The sequence below is a fragment of the Pyxicephalus adspersus genome, chromosome Z (genome assembly GCF_032062135.1).
Source record: "Pyxicephalus adspersus chromosome Z, UCB_Pads_2.0, whole genome shotgun sequence".
Lineage (NCBI taxonomy): Eukaryota > Metazoa > Chordata > Amphibia > Anura > Pyxicephalidae > Pyxicephalus > Pyxicephalus adspersus.
In genome coordinates, this window is record NC_092871.1 from 68457727 (window position 1) to 68478324 (window position 20598).

General features: G+C 37.5%; 1 protein-coding gene across 5 annotated transcripts in view; it reads left to right on the top strand.

Annotated features, from left to right (window-relative positions):
* LOC140343599 (IQ motif and SEC7 domain-containing protein 2-like) overlaps positions 1–20598 on the top strand; it is a 255722-nt gene that overhangs the window by 50144 nt on the left and 184980 nt on the right. For all 5 annotated transcript variants that reach the window (XM_072430325.1, XM_072430318.1, XM_072430323.1 and 2 more), the window contains one exon: positions 19304–19333. In XM_072430325.1, coding sequence (XP_072286426.1) covers positions 19304–19333 — 30 coding nt within the window. The remainder of the gene's footprint in view (positions 1–19303; positions 19334–20598) is intronic.

Genomic DNA, 20598 nt, shown 5'->3' on the forward strand with positions numbered 1-20598 from the left:
ATTATAGGTTGTGTGTGTGTGTGTGTGTGTTTTTTTCCTTTAAATAGTTTATAGCTTTTGATTAATGCCTGTGGTAGAAGGAGCTTATTTAATTAAAGACAGGACCATTAAATTAGCTGCATCCTCTGTATACCTGGATGAGAAGAGGTTAAGACTTCTTCTTTAGCTGTTATTTGATAAGATTCCTATGCTCCTTGCTCATCTTCTTGGGTGCCAAGGAGTGAGTCACAGACTCCAATGTTTATTTATGTCATGCTGTGAATACTGCTGCCATTTTCTGACTCTGTCGGGGATGCGCACACAGCTTGTAGGCCCTGTGTGGATCAGAGCAGTGTAATAGCCTTATTGCAGCAAGATTCAGGGGTGCAAAGAGTACCTCCCTGCCCAGAGTGTGTATACACTGGGTTTCTTGGTTTGTCAGCACCCTACTCTTAGACACCTATCTTCCCCCTTCCTTCCCTTTTTTAGAGAAACCATGCAAGATCATCCTTTTTCATAAACTGAAGTTTCAATTGTATTTGTTTTCCTTTTTTTACAATTAAAGATACAATCCACAAATAAAATATTACAATGTTTCTTTACATTTCTTATTGGTGAAAGAGCTGTAGAGCCAGTACTGAGAGTAAATGTTTGGTAGAATAAGTACAGTAAATACACAAATACAGAGTAAAGACTAAACCAGGATCAAATACATGGCTTTAGGTTTAAAAAAGGGAAAAGAAATGTACTTCAGTGATTTGTACTCCAAAAAAACCTCAGATCATTCTAGACATTGACTCTGAATGGCAGAATATACAATAATGGTGCTCAGAGAAGGCCTAAAGAGGGCTGTTGCCTTGGTCCCTCTGTCAGGTTTGAATCAGGGCTGTTGAGTAAATAAATAAATCTTTCGACGCCGACTCCTCAGTTTCTGGTACCCCAGACTTCGACTCCTCTGTATTTACAGGGATTCCCAATTTATCTTCACACTTTTGCATTCAAACTTCCCAAAAAAATCCCTAAATATTCATAAATTAGCTTTATATTTAGTATTGCACTTACCCTTATGGCCAGAGAATTAAGTAATGCAGATTGTCAAAGAGTAACAAAGGAATCTCAAAGGAAGTGATGCCTTCCATATAGCAATGGTTTCAGGTTGTAATCATACAACCATGACCAAAATTATTAGGACCTATAAATTTTTCTGTAGAGTGGAAAAATTACCAAGAGGAGGTCTGAGAAATTCAAAAGTTGGATGAAGCCTGTAAGGAGGAGTTATGCAAGGTAATGTCTGAAGATTGCAGAATAAGCCTTAGGGAAATGAAGGATCAATTATTTGCCAAATTTGGAATTAATGTATCTATTTCAACAATAGATAGATGCATGGTAAATTCCAATGGCCATTAAAAAGAACTTCTTTATTTCCTGCAAGGCGCAATGATTCCTCTTCTCTTCAAGAAAGGCTTTAATATACAAAATCCTTGATTTCATTGCTAAGGAAGATGGAAAAAAACATCTACTTACCTGATGAAGTAGGTTTTAACATCTCAATGGGAACCAAAAATAATTTTTTAAAGGGTGAAAAGTTTTTTTTGTGAAGCTTGGTTGCAAAAGTGAAGATAACATGAGAAACCCTATATTATGCTAATGTATTTTCCACATTGATTGAAGGAAGGCAACATACACGCCATTTAACTACAGAACTACTGGCTAGGAAGCTGACGCTCTACTGTATTGGCCAGTTTAAACAAAAGACAAAAAAAAAATGAAAACCGTAAGGTTTATTGTTTTTATCAAGTGGCTATAAAGTAATAGCATAGCACGCAATAAAATCAGGAACAGGAACTTTACCAGTTTAAAAATATGAACCACATTCTTTGGTAGTTTTAAAACAGAGCTTAACTACATGAACAAAAAAGCTGGAAAACCTAAAACAGTTTATATATTAAACCTGAAATATCCTTGTAGAGTAGAATAGCTGTTAAATGCAATCCAAAACTAACTCAATGAAGTGTTGTTCTAGGAAACCAGATTCTCTTTCATAGAACTCTTAAATCTGACTTGATTATTTTTTAGAGCTGAAAATAGTCTTTTAACACTCACTTGGGTGGGTGGCATTGCTGTTACGGTTCTACCTACATCATTAATAATCTCGGGATAAACAAGGATGGCTTCTTTTACAGTCAGTTTCGATGAGCGATCAATTTTTTTTATACCTCTTTTAATTCTTTAAAAAATTCCTGCTGGAATCTTTTTATTTGGACATTTTCTGCTTGTTTATCTTTCACGCATATGCAACGTCGCTTTACTATTGAACATTCTATTTTGTCCAAGTAGGAATCAATCTAATTCTTCATTTGAAGAGAAAGATCATGAGTTATCAGTGCTTATAGTTTCATCCAGTGGTGGTGTTTCAGGTAGTAATATCTTCATGCGAACTGCTACATCATAGAGGGCCTTTTTTGCAGTATCAGTCTGGTCATTACTCAACAAAATTCGGCTCATTGGTTCAACATAAATAGCAGCTAACAAGATTTGATTATCCAGTGAAAGATTCTCTCTTTCTTCATTGAAGATACAATGCCATCAGCTATTAACCCTCCACTTTTGTTCAGGCAATATATCAAGCTCTTCCAATTCAAGAAGAGTTTAGCAGGTGTTAAATCTTGAGATTGCAAACTCTTGGTGATAGTAAAAGGGTTAGAATGTAGATTTTCCAGTGCTTCTACTTGTGTCCACTGGCTTTCAGTTAATAAAACATTTTCATTGTCCAGTTCTTCAAGAAAGTCTTTTAGTTTAAGCAAACGCTTTACCATAAAATAAGTGCTTCCCCAGCGTGTTGCTTGATGCAAAATGGCTCCTTTTCCTGCATGTCTTTTCAAAATGCCATCTGTTTTAGGGGCCCTGGCTGCAACAGTTACTTGCCTCAATTTGCCAATTAGAGTAGCTGCATGACGATCTTTCAATCCATCTCCTATTGCAAGTTGCAGAGTATGAACAGCATAACGCATATGTTGAATGGTAGCACTCTTAAATGCTTCTTCAACAATGTTAACCAAAATGTCTATATTCTCTTCACTTTCTCCAATACTTGCAGAACTGTCTTCCTTTAAAATCTGTCTGTCACTTTCTTCATCTACTTTATTCATTTTCTTAATTGTTCTCAACATAATAAAAGCATTATCTGTCACAATACATAGAATCTGTTCCTTTTTAACTTAGAAATCTTCTAGAACGTCCTCCATTAGGTTCTGAAGATAGTTGCTGGTGTGATGTACCTGGGTGTCCTTTACTCCCAAGGTTCACCTTATTGTTTTATTATTTTCATCAACAAAACTAACATTAATAGCAAAATAATATGACGTGTGCATGCATACATTTTTATGAAGACAAATGTCCCATCAGCCCTTTTCCTTGTTCTTCCATTTTACATTTGGCCTCTTCAATTATAGGTTTCCTAACACTTTGTCTTCTCAGAGAAACACCAAGTTTTTTAGCCATTTCTCTATTTAAGCCTTAAAAGGCTGGCTGTGAAAAGAAGGATAGTGGTACACTATTCTTTACTACCATTTCAATAATGTGGTTTTGGAATTTTTCTGGTGTCATTGTTATGGTAACTTTGTCAGATATAAAGAATCTTCTTAGTTGTGTTTGGTCTCCAGTAGATTTCTGAACATTTTTTAGATGGAAATTTTCATTGATATCCTTTTCATTCACAACTTTTAACCCTTTAGGATGAAAACACTGCAAGTTTCTTTTCAAATTTGATGCTCTTGTAGGTGCATTTTTGGTAGTCCCACTGAAGCTGCTAATTTTTGCATCACATTGTTTTTCACCATTAACTTCAAGAATACATTGGCACACAAAATGTTTCCCATCACTTGATATTGTAAAGTGCTCATAAACAGCAGACTTTATTGTGTTTGTTGACAGACTTTTTGCCATTGTAAATGGGGTTCCGCTTTCACTGAAATATAAAATATGTTATACGAACTAGCATATTCTTTGATTGTTCAGAAACATACACACAATATGTACTATACACAAACATTCATACATTCCTGCACCATACAAACAAACATACACATAGTCTTGCAGTTTTATCCAGAAATATACACACAGCCTTCCATCATTGTACACACATGCAGCCATGCAGTTTTAAAATAAAGATGAACATTTACAGTTGAATCCAAAAAGCTGTTCCTCCAAGTTCTACTTAGCTCTTTTAGCAGACCGGAAGTTGAGCAGACGCTGATGTGTTTATCTTTGTTTGCTGCTTTCCTGCTGAAGACAGGGCAGTGGGAGGCCCCAGGGCCAGGGGGGCCACTTGACTAACTTCCTAGTATTAGGTGGTGTGCAAAATGATGTTAAAGTTCAGCCCTGGATGGTAGCATATAAAGAGAGTGCAGACAAGACACCTAACACACATCAGGCCACAGCACTCACCTACACGTGTATCATTACACTTGTTTACACTCAGATGAACTGTTTAAACACATTTTATCTGAAATAAAATTTCAGAGTCGGCACATTTTTTATCGACTCCAACTCCAGGTACCCAAAGTTGTCTCCGACTCCAACTCCACAGCCCTGGTTTGAATATCATTCTTTTTAATGGTTTACAGTAAAAGGGTAGATAAAGTAAATATTTAAATATTTTTGAATTAAAAAAATGACTGTAGGTTCAATACATTCAAGTGGCATAATATCAGAAAAGTAAGAACCCAACACCTGTGGTAAAAAAACAAATGAATAGGCTTAGACTGGTACCAGATCAGCCTCAAAATTTATAAATAATGGGCAGTCTAGAGGTTCATGCTATATTTTTTTAAATCAATGCCAATGAAGTGAAAATTGAAAATTAAAGTCTCTGATGGAGAGAACAAAATTTACTTTTTCAGTTCAGTTTATCATCAGGGTACTGCAATAATCATCTTGTTCCATTTTGTAATAATCTCATTAAAATCAGCCTTTTGTTTCCATCTTTAGCCAACCAACAGAAAAAATTTGCATTCTTCTGCTTATCAACCAATAGTGCTGGAAGTATGCACACAGCTTGAGTCAAGCTGCAACAGAAGTTGATCTTAAAGTGTTTTTAAGACTATAAAAAGGAGTATAGAGGCTGCCATGGCCAGAATCTTTTTTTTGCAAATGGTAGCTTCCTTTCTGTCATGTGAATATAATGGCTTTAGTACAGCATTTCCCAACCTATTTACCATGGAGGGAACCCTTTGAAAATACTTTCATTTCTTTAGGGAACCCCTACTATAAATACTATATCCACAGCTCACAGTATATTAGTGCGGTGGTCAGTGGGAATAATGCCTCCTACATGGCTGACCAGTGAGAAGAATGTTAACCTAACAGATAACTAAAAGGATCATTAATATTGGTTGAACTGACCTGAGTCACAAATTGCTAATTTCTCAAAGAACCCCTAGAAACCTCTGGTGGAACACTAGGGTCCCACAGAACAGAGTATTTAATAAATGATATCTATTTATGCAGAATATTGTTGTTTTTGTGTAGTTACTATAATACTGTTGTCTTTCAATGTAGATCTTTAGTGGCAGTTGATTTTTGGACAGGTTTATTTTCATAGGCTAGTATCATGTATGGCCTATTTTTGTCAGATTGCAGCACAGAGTGCTCAGGATTTACTTTGCAAAGTTTGCTTTCATTTTCTCTTCATGATTACCAATTATTGTAATCCAGTATGTGCAAAATTATTGGCCACAGATTTTATTGTCAGATGGTTCAATCTGGTGGATTTTATTGTTTCAGTGAGCTTTGAAGTACTTGATGTATCAAATATGCAAAAAAACTAAGTATGTGGCTGTCATTAGAACAATCCTGCACTACCTGGCCCACTCAAATATCTCCCTTCCTCCCATGTCACTGTAGTTTGTAGCCTGTCCCTAGAAAGGCTTTAAAATACCTTGTGATAGTAGGCAAACATATTGTTTTTTTTACCATGGGGTAGGGTGGGGAAAGGTTAGAACCTCTCAGGTTTGTTGTGTTTCTGTCATTGGAAGGCTTTCCTCTACTTTTGGGAATATTTTTGACTATCCTTGCACCTTTTGCCACAAAGGGGGAAGAGGGGAAAAGTTTGGGACACAGATGCTTATAAAAACCTCAACACAATACTCCATGTTATTGAATTCTGACTGAGGTTTGTGAGTCTTAGTTTCTTACCAGCCACACATATTCACCTTTTCTTTACTACTTTGCTGTTTTTTTTTTTTTGGCTGCCAGAAACAGGCGCCCTATGTAGGTTGCCATGCAACAGTCCTTATGCTGAATGATTTGTCCAGTGTTGCCACCTGAAGCCTTTCTCCAAAACCAAGTTTTAGTCAATTATTATGTTTGGCTGTAAGGTTGAATATTAAAACAAACATTCTGCTTTGCCCTGCAAGAGCAAATCACAATTTGCCTTAATCATGTCTCCTTGAGGCTCTGTATGAATTCAGTGTTTAAATGCTCAAGCACTTTGTAAAAATATATTGAGGGCAGATGATGTATTATATATGATGTATTGCAAAAGAAAGATAGGTGACTTGATCTGTATCAGACTGGCGTATAGTAAATAACAATGATGTAAACAGATTTCCAGTTTTACACAATGGTGGATGTGAATACTGTCAAAACCCATACAGACCTTGTTGCTGTGCTACAAAGTTACTAATTTCTACCAGTTTAAACATAGTTTAAAAACTTTTCTGGGGTTTCTGAATGGTATTACTATAGTTAATACTGTATATAATTGCATATACTACTTACCTTTCCAAGATCCTGAGAAAATCTTACAATGTGATTTTTATTATATTGGACCATGCCACACAACTTACTAGCAGAGAAATACTCCCTTGGCTCCATGGTCTGTCCCCTCACTGACCTAATGACAAAGGTGTCATTAGGAAGTAACATTCTTTAGTAGTTCCATCAGCAAGGCAGTGACACCTCCCTCACGTTGCAGTAAGGGAATTATTTGTGTAAACAGATGAGTATTCTCTTTGATGCTTTTTAGTGATCCTGTCATGGTAAAAAGAATTGGATATCAGCCTCTTGACTGGCTTGAGGCTTTTGCCTTGAGGTTTAGACAATGCATATCATTTTATACATGGCAGACCTGGCAGCTTTGTCATTTAGTCTTGTGGACGAACAGAAAGAGAATAGTCTCACTGCAGTGATAGACTGAAGGTTAAACCCTTTTCTATAATGTTTATATTTTCATAATAGGTCCACATCCACTTACCTTTCCTCTTAAAATAATTGTGGTAGATTTGGGCGAACATTATTTGAAAACTAAGAAAAAATTCCCAAAAGCAATAAGTAAATGTACTACTAAATCTTTGGACAGCTTTAGCGTCTGATACCATAGCAGTACTATGTATTATATTCCACCTGTTCAGTGCCCCAATTATTTCAGGTGTGCTGTGCTTCAGTGTGCTTAGAAGGGCCAAACAGATGCTTGCGCTGTTAGGTAGATGTTGTTATTAGCAGACTTCAGTGAACATTGTTTTCCTTCATCTGTTTCACCTGCACCCTGCTTGTTCCAAGCAGATGGCCGGGGCACAAGGCACTTGGGCAGCTTATGGTCTGTACCTGACATGATCCAACAGCCGGCAGGGAACCAGGCAAAGCTTGCATCTGCTGTGAAGGTCTGTGCCAACCTGTCTGCTCTAGTGCTTTAGAGGTTGTCACAGGCCAGTAACAGAATTCCTTGAGGAAAGTCATACATGTACCTTTTATGTTACATAATGGAGCTATCAATTTGTAATTACCACTAGTTTGACTTCTGGCACAACAAACCTTTGAGGAAATGACTATGGGAATTCATCTTCACTTGGCAGGAGTTCATATTATAAAACATTAATGTATGTCACAGCAACTGTCAGATGGTAGGTATTCATGTTTTTACATTTCACAGATACACTTAAACCCAGCTTATAGTCAAATGTTTCCCTGTATACCATTTTTTATCAGTACTCTTGTATATAACACAGAAAAGACTGTATTTCCTGTTTCCAGTTGTGTTTTTTTCACCAGCCTTTTGAATCAACAGAATAATCGAGACTAGCATTTGTGGGTAAGACTTCTAGGCTGGAGTGTAGTTGACCAGTGCTGTCCAGTATATACCCAGCTGCATCCTGCAGGTCATCTTCTAAATACATATCCGCTGAATTAATTGGTGTTGGAGTGATGGGAGAACTGACCTCTTTACTATTGTACTTTATGGCCACTCCGTTAATTATGGATGGAAGAAAGTTGACTTGTTCTTGTTGGAACACCTTAAACAAATGTTGTTATATGTTTATCTGGTGCCATTAAAGTAATTTTAGTAAAGATTAGATCTGGGTTTTTAACTCTGAAGCTTTAGCAAAGTCTGTGCAACGTTACACTAATGGCCTTTGCATCCTTAAAAAAAGTTCTCATTGTTCTCATACACCCTAACTGGTCCCTAAGCCCTTAGTGCCTATATTTATTTACACTGCTACATGTTATTTAGTGCCTAGAGTAGAAATAAACCTACCAATTTGTTTCTCAAAACGGCTACATTTAAGGCAAGCCTCTGGTGATAATTATCACTTTTGCCAGTGTACTTATGTTCTCAAGCAAACTCAAGCTCTCAAATGGCTGGTAGCATCAACTGATAATGTGTACAGCACCATGTCAGCCACTGTAGTGTAAAGTAGTTCAGACTAAATTATGTATTGGATAAATTCTAATCTGCCAGCACAATCATTCGATTGTTTTCTTATTTGTTCTGATGGCACAGGGTGAGGTTACTCAGCTCTTACTTTGGTGTGATGTAAAGCAATTCACTGAGAAGAGAAAACCTTCAACAACTGTTGATCTTCATATTTTACTATTGTGCTGTCATAGTGTAGATATTTGGCATCATCTGGATCTCATTTATATACAGAACCAATTTATGTTGTGGGATCCTGGGGCTTTCGACCAAGAAATTATCTTGTAATTAAATAATTCATCCTCCCTGAGAGCAGAATCTATTTGTGCTGATAATGTGCTGGGCTGTGACTGCTGGCTTTGGCATGAGTCTTTAAGAATGTCCTCTGACGACGTGTAATTACATCTTCTCTTACATTTGGCAAAATATACTCTACAATATAAATTCACAGAAACACAATTCCTTGTTCTTCAGTCCCCAATTCTGTCTCAGAAAAGTGCTGGTTTACCCTTTTTATGAATGTATATATTTTTTAAGTATAAATTAGAAAAGAAGGTTAAACTTAAATCAAGAAAAGATGTTCAGCTAACAATGACAGCATGCTTTACAAATGTATGATCATCCCTTTAAGGTTGGGTGAATGTCTCAAAACCTGGGTATAGTTATAACCCCAGCACTGGTTAGTTCCTAGGAAGTTTTGTTTCCAGAAGCTTAAAAAACCCAAAGCTATTTTATGAAGGTGCTGAAAGAATGTCACTTTATCTAATTTTAAAATAAACTACTCTAAATCTGAAGCCATGAACATCACGCTCCAGCCACAACTGGTGTCTCAGATCTCCCATTCATATTCCTTTAGATGGAGCAATACAGCACTTAAATAACTAAACACTTATATTTCATGACACCTACCGAAGATATTTGAACTAAATTTCCCTCCTCGGCTCTGAAGAATCCAGATAGACATCCAGAGATGGACCAATGGTTTTATCTCTTGGTTTGGACGCATAAGCGCTATAAAAATGAATGTACTCCCGACTGTTATACCTGTTTCAAGCACTCCCAGTTACCATACCTAACTCCTTATTTAAGAATGCAAACTTCATAATGTTTAACGGTATCTGGGGGGAATAAAAATCCACAGATAAACCATTGACTACTTTTCCTGTCCTAAAGTCAGAGAGGCATGGAAATGCCAAACCTTTCACTATATTATGCGGCTGTGCACCTCACAAGAGTGGTGTACTGGTGCTGCCACTCTCCATACAAGCAATGGGTGGGCCTGGAACAGTTATATAGCAATACTCCACTTCCTGCAGTACCATGGCTTTCACATGCACTCGCAACACTTTTACAGAAACGCCATACCATAGGTTTGAAAATACTGCTCTAAATATATACAATCCTCCAATCTTTCAGACACCTTGCCCATTTCTACCTGTGATTGGTATTCTGTCCTTTCCTGATAGAAGACCCAGGATTATGTATCCTGGCAAAACATAACCTAAGTAGAGCTCACTACTTTATTTTACATCACAGTTGGCCCTCCTAAAAGGAACTAACAGATCCAAACCATCCCTATTATCTCTTCCCATACACTATCTCTTTAGAGAGCTAACCAACTATCCCATTTCCTGCAGTACCTTCCCCAGGTATGACAATTTGTTTACTCCTTGACAATCTTTGAAAGGTTGAGTATTGAGGAGGGAGTAGCTCACCATACGCTCACAGAACTAGCGAGGCTGTTGCAAGCTCCTTCTCAGGGTTTTTACCAATCTATTTGAGATCATGGGAAAGGGACCTAGGATTGACATTCTAAGAATCTCAACACACGCAATTAATATCATTGGCCCACAAATCCTCAATCAGCAGCAAATTTCAAGAACTAGGATACAAAATACTAACAAGGAGGTATAGGGTACCTACAGGCTTACATCAGATTTTCTCTAGTGTCTCAGACAGGTGTTAGGCATGTGATACAGATAGGGGAACACTTCTACATATGTTCTGGTCATGTCCCAAACTCAAGCCATTTTGAGTTAAGGTTGGAAACATGATGCAGAAGTTCACAAACCTACCAATACCAGATGACCCAGCGTTCTTCCTTCTCCATCTCAGTTATAGACCTCAGAAAGCATATCACTGTTCTTAAACTAACCCAGCCTAATATTGGACTTTGGTTTTGAAAGATCAACCAGACCATGCTCATAGAAGATCTAACATCCACAATGTACGGTACAGAGGAGAAGTTCTGCAATACCTGGTTTTACTTCTTACACGTAGGTTCTACTTCTTACAAGTAGGTTCTACTTCTTACAAGGCTCTCCCGACTATAGTGTCTATTTAGCTCAGGAAATATAAGGTGATTTTTGTTGTTTGTGCTATTCTAGACGGTTTTAATTTAACTTCTTTCTTCTGACAGCCTCCACGCTTAACTCTCTTTTTGCAGTTGAACTTTGTTCTATGTTCGTTCATAAATCTAATCTAGTTTATACCTTTACCTCCCCTATTCTCCCCTAGCCTTCCCATCCCTATTTACCCAACCCCCCCTTTTTTTTATTTGTGTTCATAGTTTAACCACCTGGGCGTTTCACAGATGTCTAGATTTCTGTACCAAAAGCGGTACACTGTTTTTCATGACATTTTTTTTTTTAAATTGTAGACCTGTAACTTACAGAAATATGTCCGAACAAGGGTCTAGTAGATATCATAAATATAAAAACCTTTGAAACACACAATCATGTAAAAAAAAAAAAAAAAATTTACTTTCAATAAAATTAAATAAAAAACACAAAAATCAGCTTAAACAAGAACATAAATCAAAAATACTGAAAATGCAATAATTTAGTATACTGTATAGTAATATATTTGAATTTCCCGCTACGACCCCCATCGATGGGCGCATGCACGGACATCATCAGGAATCGCCGAGGGACGCGTAAGCGAACTCCGGGGATTCTAATTCTTTCCGAACTTCTGTACTTCCATGCAAAAAGTGTTAAATTTTTGGCAAGGAAATTTATTTTAGATTGTAGGCTATAATTCACCGAATTACTCAATAATTACTTATAATTCACCAAATTACCGCATAACTCACCGAAATATGTCCAAAATTTTATAAATTTAATAATAAAATCTTTTTTTATAAAACATAAAAAAAAAAAACTTTAAAAAAAAAAGTGTATAATGTAATTTAATTGTACAGTAGCTTATATATTATATATATATATATATAATACAATTATATATATATATTATATAAAGATTTCTTTGTATTGGACTCAATACAGCTTTCTTGTATTGAGTTCAATACAAAGTTATTTGAATTTCCCGCCCCGCCTCCCGCACCGACGCATGCAGCGACGTCACTGGGAAACCCCGGAGATCGTCACTGCACTCGCCGGGAGAAGACAGAAGAGGACGGACATGTCCGGAGGAGCTGCGGGGCCCGGGTAAGTATATTCTTTCAATTGTAATCCGATTGTTATACAATGTATGACAATCGGATTGCAATATAATGTTTGTTTACCCACCTCAGAAAAGTTCGGGTTTAACACTTTTTGCAAGTTTTTTTTACCCCGAACCAAGGTCGGGTTTAACGGCCAGGTGGTTAATGTATGGAAACTATTGTTTACAGCACTGCTGATCTAAGTTATTCCTGTATTTTCCTTTTCTACACTGATAGTATTGTTTACCATTGTTTAAAAATAAAATAAATAAAACATGTATAAAGAAAAGCCCCAAAGCTTCCTCTATCCCCTTAATTAGCTAACCTAACCAATAACGGCTAACTCTCAGCCTTTAATTTTTCTCCAACAACCATGCATTCTGTCTCAGCCAAACTTGACGCATGCCATGCATTCAGCATTCGATCGCATCCCTGTCTATGACTGTGTTTTTACTCTGTGTGGATTATGATTACAGGCCAACCCATGGGAATAAATGGTGGGTGTGGCACAAGCAGAATCACTAAATGATTATTTTAAAAACTGCAGAATAAAGGTCTCCGGGGTGGAGGCTGCAGGTAAGTATATACTCAAATGAAATCCACTATAGGGGAGAAGCTTCAAAAACAAAGTGAGGATATGTTTTAAATCTCCTTAACAAATAGTTTCTTCGTAAACAAATAGTAAGGTCCCCAAGTTACACTGTGGAAGGGCAGGGTGTTGAATCTCTGGCTTGGAACTTGACGAAATTTGTTTTAGTGGGCTTATACCTCAGAAATGGTGAAAGCCACCATGCTGAAAATTCTAGTTTGTCATACATCTGAAACCAGGCAAGTGGTATTTTAAAGCGGAACTAAACCCAATATATGCCTGTCCCAGTTCTGTTGCAGGGCGTAGCCATCTTCTTCTGCCTTCTCTTCCTGGATATGTTGTTTGGCTATCTTGATTGGCCTGGCTGATTGTGAAGGCATTCAATAATTTCCAGCAAGCACAGGAAAAGCTGGCATTGCCACATGCAACCAAAGCTGAGATGCGTACCCGCAACTCTGCTTTAATGACAGTTTGATGGGGTCTGTTATCGTCTGACAGGTATTGAGTAAGTCATCCAGATTCCCAAACTCAGATTTACACCTTACTGATTGGGTAACTGTAAGTAGGTGGAGGAAGAGTTTAGCCCAATATGACAGTTATCTTAATAATATACATTGTGTCTTATGTCTAAGAAGAGCTAACTTGCCTTTATTTTTAAACTATAACCTGAGTTTATTTCTGTTTGCTCAGTTGGTGTGCTGTAATAATCGTATGCAAATTTCCCCCTTTCATCAAATCAGCATGGAAAATAGTATATTTATAGTGGAAATAGGAGAAAAAATGCAAATCACTGAAATTGTTTTACAAGTGGCACCTATTCATTCATGTGCAAAAGAGAAATGGGTATTTTGGACTTATTGAAAATGTGTTGCATGAAATCCTATAGCTCTCAAATCTGTTTGTGTTCTTCCTGATGTAGTGAGTTTGGTTAATAATCTCATATTGCCATGGTATGTTTCTCATACTGTAATTTCCCTTTCTGCTAAGTGTCCAGGTTATTTATAAATCACAGTTTTATGTAATGTTTCATGCAAATGAGCTTAGGTTACAGTTTTTCTGTTCATGTATTAAAATGCTACTGTTTTGATCTATTCTCGGGCACGTGAATACCAATCTCTATTTATGAATGCTGAAAATCCAAATTTATCTTTTAAATAAAAAAAAAAACCTTACAATTACACCTAGGTTTATGCAGAAACCTGTAAATTTAGTCAAAATACCAGTATGCACACTCAATAGTTAGACAGGGCATAAGTCAGAGTATTGACTGGGTGCATTAAGACTATGTTCAGGAATATATCCAGTACTCAATTAGACAAAAACATGCCACAAATCAATCGAATGAAGTGTATTCTGAGATTGTTCTTTGAGCAAAATATCTAATAAAAATTAATCGCGGAAAATATTTTTTATTTTGTTGGTTCTCTGTAGTTTTGGAATTTTAAACCATTTTTTGTGTTTCAACTGATATTTTGATTATATATAAAATTAATCGTAATCCAGACCAGTTATCAAACTAGTAGGTGGTACCTTAAATACTTTTAGTTTATTGCAGTGATTGATTTAAATAGATTGTAATGATGATTCAAATATTGATCATAAGGAATTTAGAGCAAATCACATGGTGTGTGCCTGGCATTAGAATGATGCAGTGCTCAATGGACGTGGGGAGTATTGCAAATTATTTGAAGTCATGTAAACACATGGTAAGCACCACTTTGGCAGCCTATGTGAATTAAATTAAAGGTTTGCTTTGTTATAGAGAACTGGAGTATATGAGGATATCTAAAATATGTATATTGGGTATATTATTTGTACCCAAGCAAGACCAAAGAAAAAAAAAATACATTCTGTGTCTACGCACTTCTGTGCTATGAGCCCTATCGCTATTGTAAGGGTGTGTAGGGCACTGATTTGGTGGTCCCTTTCTGCTCATTGTACCACTGCTTGTCTCCTTTGAGTATAGCTTCCACAGCTCACACCCCCTTTATTCTCTCTTTGTATCAGCCTCCTGTAATCCTCTACACTGCTCCAAAAGAAGTATACGTGTGGCATTGATTGGGGGTCTCTATAGAGCAGATACTGGTCAGGAAAGCCCAGCAGAGATGCATCCTTCCTTCTCCATAGAACATTGTGAACTGCACCCCCCTCTTGTGCTGTGACTGGTGTCATTATGAATATTTATGGCTGTTATCACACTGCAGTAGTGGGAGTTGCTTGACTCTCCTTACTCCCACACCACTTCTCTGGGCACAGAGCTCTGTTGCACTAATGTATGAATACATCTTCACATTTTACCTTTCTGTCACATCCCTTGCTCTCTGTACAGTCACTTCCATCTATTTGAAGAGGCTCAGTGGTGACCAGCAGGTACAAAAAACTTGTGTTTGAAAATGGACCTGTTAAGTATAAAAACAAAAATAAAAAAAAAAGTAGGGCTGACTGTTCACCAGGACCAACTTTGTTTTTTTCTACATATGCACAGAGTCACTGGGACACTGGGAGACGTAGGATACCAATAAAAGCCATTTTTTATTGTAATACCATTTTTTTTTTTATTGTGGAATAAACTTGTGTAATTGACTGAAGCCTCTTGACCTTGAATTAGTCTTCTTTTATTATGCTCTTTTACTTTATCTTCGTCTGGTTTTCCTGCCTAAAATACCTTTTGCCTCAAGGTGTTACTGCATTATACTATCTTCACACCCTGGAGTAGGAAGTATGTGAGGATTGCAGCACACCTTCCCTTTGTTAAAGAGATCAAGAAGGGATAAGGTGTTCTGTAGTCCTAGCACACTTCCAGAGGAGAAATGAGAATTGCTAATACCACTATTTTGGATATCAGCTGTGCAGAAAGCAAAGGATGACAGGAGTTCACTGGATTTCTTGCAGGATCAGCATGTTTGCTCATTTTGTCTTGTCTAATGTACCAAAAAAAAATTTGCACAAATTTGAAAAAAAAAAAAAAGTTATTTTGTTAATGTTTGTTAAAGTGCAAACTAAGTCATCTGTGTATGTAAAATTTTGGCAGAAGTTGTGTTTATTGCAGAGTAGGACCATGTCTGTATGTATGTGTGTGTGTGTATATATGTATATGTGTGTGTGTATATATGTGTATATGTATGTATATGTGTGTGTGTGTGTATATATGTGTATATGTATGTATGTGTGTGTGTATATATGTGTATATGTATGTATGTGTGTGTGTATATATGTGTATATGTATGTATGTGTGTGTGTATATGTGTATATGTATAGGGCTCTCTCACTTACATTGTATGATTGACAACAGCCAACTTTCAGGTATAAATGTGCAATAGCTGCAGAGGATGAATGGTTCAGTGAGAAAAAAGACTGTCGAGAATTTTTCTAATCGATTGAAAGCTTTGCATAGTGTATGGCTAGCTTATCATTACTGCAGACCCACCTGTTTATTTAGGTTTATTCTGGGTCTACACAGACTGCCTTAAAAATGCATGTAAATGTTCCTACTGCGTTTAGATGCATTTTTATGCACTTTTACTAGCGTTTTAAGGCTTGCCTTTAAACAGCTGAAAAACGTCTATGCCCGGGGTCCCCCCCCCCCCCCCCATTTATGTTTCAAGCACTTGTAAACGTGAAAAACCACAGAAAAATGCGTGAAGATGCACCCATTGAAATCAATGGATGCCTTTCCCACGTTAACCCTGTGTTTTAATTTTTAAAACTTTGCAAGAAGTGCTACCTGTAACGCTCAAAGGTGCCTCAAGGAAACACCCTGGTGTACATTAGCCAATTGGAATGCATGGGAATGTCATTCATGGGCTTTTAAGACCCATTAAACGCCTAAATTAATTAATTCAAAGTTAAACGCTGGAGAATACGTCTGTGTAGAATAAGCTTTAAAGCAAAACTAAACCTAGTTGATGCTCAACTGTCTCCCTTCTGTTGTGTTACCCACCATGTTCTTCTTTCCTTTTTCCCCCCACATTCTGATCTTTGGCCATCTTGATTGGCCAGGCAAGGATGACAAGTAAATGCAGTCCCAGCACTCGCAAGATAAACCGGGATTACTTGGTATCCCTGGAAAGAAAAGTTGAGCAGTGCATATACAATTTAGGATATTTTGGCAGCTTGTCTGCGATCAGGCAGGTATGAATAGTTATTGCAGAAGGGACATCTCTTGCTTCATTTACAGCCACTATGTCAATGAAGCGGAAAACCTCCCCTGTTGCAATGTGCTGCCATTTTCTAGATTCTACAGTTTATGGGATTATACAGTCTAAGTATTTCATGGTGCCTACAGTTTCTGTGGTAACAAAAAAAGTAAACATTTCTATTTAGGTACAATGTAGAAGAGCAAAAAAGCCAATAAACATTCTTATACATTGCTGCTTACAATTTTACATTTGTGAAAAAAAGTCTATAAAGTAAACTCATTGGAATGGACCTGTCAGAGCTACTGTTGATTGTAAGGGATACATGTACTTTGATGCTTTATTCCTTTTTGCTGCATTTGCAGAAATACAGATTCTCCACATAAAAGCTGTTTCCAGGCACCACTGTGTGACAGAGGTTGGACTAAGTTTTCCCTCTTTAAGTCCAAGTCAAGTCCCAAGTTATTGACACCAAGTCTCAAGGGACCAAGAATTCTTCCGACTCCAGTCCCAACTCAAGTCACTTCATTTATCCTAATTTGTCCCCATATAGAAACAGAGCTTTGATCCTGTTCTTGAGCACAGGATCACATTTTAGGTCCACAGCTTTCTCCTTCCTCCACCTTCCAACCCCCCCCCCCCCCCCCCCCCCCCCCCCCCCCTCTTAAGCTGTCAGAGGAGAAAACAAAGAATGCAAGAAAGGCAGGGAGGAAGATAGTGTTACAGAAGACTCACTGCCTTCCTTCCCATCTTTCTTGCATTCTAAGTTTTCTCCTCTGACAGCTGAAGGAGGGGGTGAAGGGGCTGTTTTACAGAAGCCTCACTGCCTTCCCTGCTTCCCCCTTAGCTGTCAGCAGAGAGATCAAGTCGCGAGTCGAGTTGCAAGTCGCTGGGGAAAACCAAGTCTTTCATTAGGCTACTTAAGTCGGACTCACCTTGAGTTCTGAATTCTGCTGTGATAAAAGAGCTTATTTATTCTAAAAAAAAAAAAAGTCCGGTGTTACTGTTCCCTTCTGTTGCCTCTAGTGGTGTATGGGAGTAACTGCTGCAGAAAGAGAGGATGTATACACACTGCTGCAGCACTCTTGGATCAGTCATATTCATCTTCACTGTGTTCTTTCATCGCTCTATTGTTTTGTTGGAGCCTTCTCTAAATGCCAGGTACTTCTGGGTATAGGGGAGCATGTAGACTCCCCCTAGGGATGCAATGTTTGGCCCTTAGTGTCCAAAGGCCTGGTTTGAATACTGTCATGAGAGGAGGAGAAGGACATTCTCAACCTGGTGGGGTCCCTAACACATACAGTGACTAAGGAAGTCAAAAATAGGCAGTAAAGCAAGGATAAAGACAATAGTTTTGTAATCTTTAATATTTTAATTCTAATAGGATTCCTTTAAAGGGTAGCTAATACTGCTATCCTCCTTCTACTCAAGATCACATCTAGTCCTCAAGTGTAAAAGTGACCTGTTAGACTGAAGTCATACTAGTCTGTCATTTATGTGAGGCACGGAAATACATGCATGTATGTGTCATTTGTTTACTGGCTGGGTGAGTGGCACCACTTCACCATCGAGTAGAGAAGCTACACATACAAGCAGGCTTGTATTAACTTGTGAAATTTTTTGCTACTGAAAAAACATTACAACTTTGCTGTTGTGTGGTCGCTTTTATTAGATTAAAAAAAAACTTTCTTTAATGCAACTTGGTGGCATAGTGGCACCTGATACATGATTCAAAGCTGTGCTATATAATTTTTATTCTAAAATGCCAGGGGCATGAAGCTGCAGTGAACTAATAGGGAGCACAGTGTATAAACAGGATAAAATGCTCCACATTGCCAAGATTTTGTGTGGGTTATTAATAAAATAAAAATATCAGCAACTATGGGAGATATAGCTGGCAAGGATCAGATGAATGATGGGAAAGAGTTGAGAGCCATTCAGAAAGTACTCTGTGGCTTGTAAAAAACAAATCTATGTGCTTCGTGTTGCAATGGTGCCCTAATCTAGTATCATGCATATGTAACATTTTTTGGAAATACACAATGTTAATAAAACACTGTCAATCTTTTATATAGTCACATGGTTTAATTAGTCACATATTCTGAGTAAAAATATTCAGCTACATGAATGTTCCTAAAATTTGAACTCCTCTGCTACACTAAGGAAGAATGCTGTTAACAAGCCACCTGTAGCTAACTATCCTTACACCCTTAAAAAATTGAGTGACATCTTACCTAACAACTAGCAAACTGACATTTATTATTGGTTAATCTGTGTATAAACAGTGTGTGTGTGTGTGTGTGTGTGTGTGTGTGTATATCTATGTGTATGTGTGTGTGTGTATATATATATATATATATATATAATTTTTTTTTTTTTTTTTACAATGTGGAGTATGTCTTTAACAGTGTCAGGGTACTGTTTGTAATTTGTTGTAATTTGCTTTCTCACTCTCCTTGCAGGTCTGATGGCGAGAACTCCAGGACAGTCAGGTAAGTGTACATCCCAATCCTTTAATCCTTTATGTCATGGGCCTTTCAAGGTGGGAGGTTGGTGCCATAGTTCTTCTTTAGTGACTGAGTTTTCTCATTGGTAGCTAGCTCTATACGCTTGATCTAACAAGTTCTTTAATTTTTTTCAGTTTTTTGGCACACAGTATGATGCATACACAGCAAATTTGAGATGATGTTCTTTAGTGACTTGTATGTTGCTTTAGTGGTTGAAAGAAAATTTGAATCGGCCCTCATATATACAGGTAACTTCTTTTGGTCAAGACTCAAGTTGGCCAGACACAGCATGATTTTTCTCCCAGATTTATGTTGGAAGGGTTTTATTGCGCCCTAGGATGGTCCAAAATGGCCTTATCAGAGCAATACTATTGAACTCAACAATTAAGCACACAAAGGTTCTTTTTCCAATGCAGCAGACGCGGTATGGAGAAATTCTATTACTATGGAAAATTAGAACAATCATTAGTAGTCTTCAGAGATGTTTCCATCACATTTGAAAATCTCTTTGCAACAATATGCACTTCTGGTGCAGGTCTTGCTCATTAATTAACTCTTAGGCTATGTACACGTTAGATTTTTCATTTTTAGATCTTTCATGGTTATTTCCAATGACAGGAACTGAAAGATGCATGAATGAGCACTGTACAGCGCTGTACAGCTCTATGGAGAGAGAAAGGGGAACAACGAGCTAATGCCACCCTGCTGCGCTCTCTCCCTTTCGCTTGCATTCATTCGTGGATCCGCTAGGACGAATCCATGAACTATGTCAGATGGCTGCTGTCTGTACACAAGTCAGGTTCTCATCCGATATTAGCTCTGAATCGAAAATTGGACGAGAATCATATGATGTATGTTTGTAGCCTTAGACTGTCTCCTAGCATATACCTAGCAAGAGGTAATTTTGCAAGCATTGGTAGCCCAATTATGTGTGTTTTGCACGATGTGGTGATTGAGCACTAAATTGTCCCTATTGCTTGAAATTAGTGTGATGTGTGTACCTATTTTGTCTTACAGCATACAGTAGTAAAATATTTATTATTTAGCCATTTAACCTAAGTATTGATTTGTGTACACACAGTGGGCTTTTTTTCTTAATTTTACAGTAGTTCTCTACACATGGAATATTCAGATCTTTTACATGTTTAATGGAATGCCAGATCTGTTGGCAACAAATTAACCTCCATACACAACCTCCTCCTTTCTAAGTCTCTGAACTTTCTGGCTCTCACTGAAACTTGGCTTTCCTC